Source organism: Centroberyx gerrardi, chromosome 11 (genome assembly GCF_048128805.1).
Source record: "Centroberyx gerrardi isolate f3 chromosome 11, fCenGer3.hap1.cur.20231027, whole genome shotgun sequence".
Taxonomy (NCBI): domain Eukaryota; kingdom Metazoa; phylum Chordata; class Actinopteri; order Beryciformes; family Berycidae; genus Centroberyx; species Centroberyx gerrardi.
Genome location: NC_136007.1, coordinates 16249203 through 16251627, shown reverse-complemented (window position 1 = coordinate 16251627; position 2425 = coordinate 16249203). Strand labels below are relative to the sequence as shown.

The following is a 2425-nucleotide window of genomic DNA, read 5'->3' as shown; positions in this document are numbered from 1 at the left end:
AGAAATATTTTTATTTAAGTATCAACATTTTTAAATAAATAAATATTTTTCAATTACACTGAAGATATAATTTCAGAGTGATCTAAACCATGTGACAGTGAGGAAATGTCTCTCCAGCTTTCCATATTTTAGTCACAGTTCCATCCACACAGAATGAATCTAACCAGTATTCACCATGTATACAAAATACTGCTGTCTTCCCCAAAATACTAATAAACAAATGTTGCTATTGATTTTGTCATTTGGGTTTGTTGGTACAAATATGCCTACCATACGTATCGGATTGGCAACAACAAATGGACTGTTTTCAGAAAAAAACTACATACAAAACGTACAACATGTATACAACTATACAATAATTCAGGGCAACTCCCTGATTATATAATCTCTTCCTATGTACAGACGACTGAACACAAGTGGAACAGTCTTTTTTTGGCTGCATTCAAAATTTCACATCATGAGGACCAAAATCTTTCGGGAGTCGGGGTGAACTCAGGGGGAGACGGACAGGTCCACATCCTCCTTTTCGGATGAGGAGGGAGATATCGGCATGTCATCCTCCTCTTCCTCTGAGCATCTCGCGGACGACAGGGACGAGCACTTGCAGTTATGTGAGCCCGTCCTGTGGCCGCTGTTCTTCCCCTCCTTTTTGTGCTTCACCCTGCGGTTCTGGAACCAGATTTTCACCTGTTTCTCGGACAAGTTCAGATATGTGGCGATCTCGATGCGCCTCAGTCTGGAGAGGTACATGTTGGAGGTGAACTCTCTTTCCAGCTCCAAAAGTTGTGTGCTGGTGAAGGCTGTGCGCATGCGCTTGCTGCTCTGAAGTTTGCCGTTGTTGTTTTCTGTGAAAATAAGAAAGAATGTCAGCTATACAGGTATACAGGTATCATGAAACGCACGAGAAAACGTTGGCTTTGCTCGCTAGTTTAGACCCGCAACTCATCCTCTACTCACCGATGGAGATGCAGTGGAACTGCCGCGGATCTGGGACTGAGTACGCAGCTTGGTATATCCCCGGGCCGTGGCTGAGGTTGACGCTGTTAGAGGAAGAGTGTTGCCTCGACAAAGCGGAGTGGCAGTACTGTGTGCCGAAGGGAGGAAAGGACGCCTTGAGGAGCGGCAGCGCCGGTGGAGACGGGTGGAGCTGGGACGCGGTCATGCACAGCGGACAGAAGCACAGCAGTCCCGCTTTCCTGGAGTGGCAGGAGCCCGGCAGCCCGTGCGGGTGGTGAGACGAGTGCACGGCGTAGGGGAATAAAGGTGGGTTGTTCTCGTTCCCTTTGTCATTCGCCTCCCTTAAAATCAAGGAATCCACGAGAAAAGACCTCGGCATGGTTGCAAACTTGTTGCTCAGTCTCGGTAAAGTTGAAGCCAGCACGTCGTGTTGAGCCTGCTCGCCTGGACGGTGGACAGCGAAGTGGTGCTGAAGCCGCAGCGCGCCTCTTTAAATAGCGGCTGTGGACTCGGTTCGGCCATGTGACGGTTACGCTGTAAGCGCCTAAGAGCTCTCAATAGGGTTTTGTGCCTTTCTCTCGGCATTCCCACTGCACGCTTCCCCATTATTTCACTTGTTAACTAAATGAACTGCATAATGTAGTCTATTCTTGTCAGCCCCACCCACGCCGCAAGAGGCGGCACTGCCCATTCTCCCTTTTATCATCACTCTCATTTTATCATAGCTATAGCTTAAATTCGCGAAAGAAAACATTTCTGTCACATTCGGAAAGCCAGCATATGTATTCAAGTAGGTTTGTCTTAGAAATTATGCAGCCTAGGCATATATAAAGTAGGCTTCTGGGTCTGTAGTGTGTGGGCTATAACGAGAAATTCTCATGAGAACTTTAAGAAAGTTTCACAACTCAGCAGGTACATTTATTGCATTTTATGAATTTAACATCCAGGTAAATTGTAGAATCGGAGAATTTTCTGCCTTTTAAAATGTTATATTAAATAGGCTAATAGATTTGTTATAGCCTATCCTATGTCTATAGTGTAATTATGAGCGGGCAAAACCAGTAAAATTGATAGGAATACTTAGACTATAGGCTGTCCAAAAGCTTTAATGATAAGTTATGTCTTTACAATTTTTGCAGTGTTTTCTGAAACATCCTCTTTGAAGTTATTTCTCTCTGAATAAACACCCACACTGGCCAACGGAGAATATTCTGTCTATTATGTATGTATGCATGTAAATATGTATGTATGTATAGGCTATGTATGCAGGCTATGTATGTAGGCTATATATGCAAGGCCTGTGTATTTGTTTATTTAGTTGACAGGGTTGAGCGCAAATAAATGCAACAGTTAAATGCAAAAGTATCGAGTATGCATGTATTCTATATATCCATTTTAAGGTTAATGTGTCATTTCTGGGCACAAAAAAGGGACAAGTCATTGCCTGAAGGCAATGCTGTTAAAGAGC

General features: G+C 44.0%; 1 protein-coding gene across 1 annotated transcript; it reads right to left on the bottom strand.

The window, feature by feature from the left end:
* Positions 1-492: 492 nt before the first annotated feature.
* On the bottom strand, positions 493-1336 carry gsx1 (GS homeobox 1). The gene is made up of 2 exons (XM_071898252.1): positions 958-1336; positions 493-845 (listed from the first exon to the last, which is right to left on the bottom strand). Exons 1-2 carry the CDS (start codon positions 1334-1336, stop codon positions 493-495), a joined length of 732 nt encoding a protein of 243 aa, XP_071754353.1.
* Positions 1337-2425: the final 1089 nt, after the last annotated feature.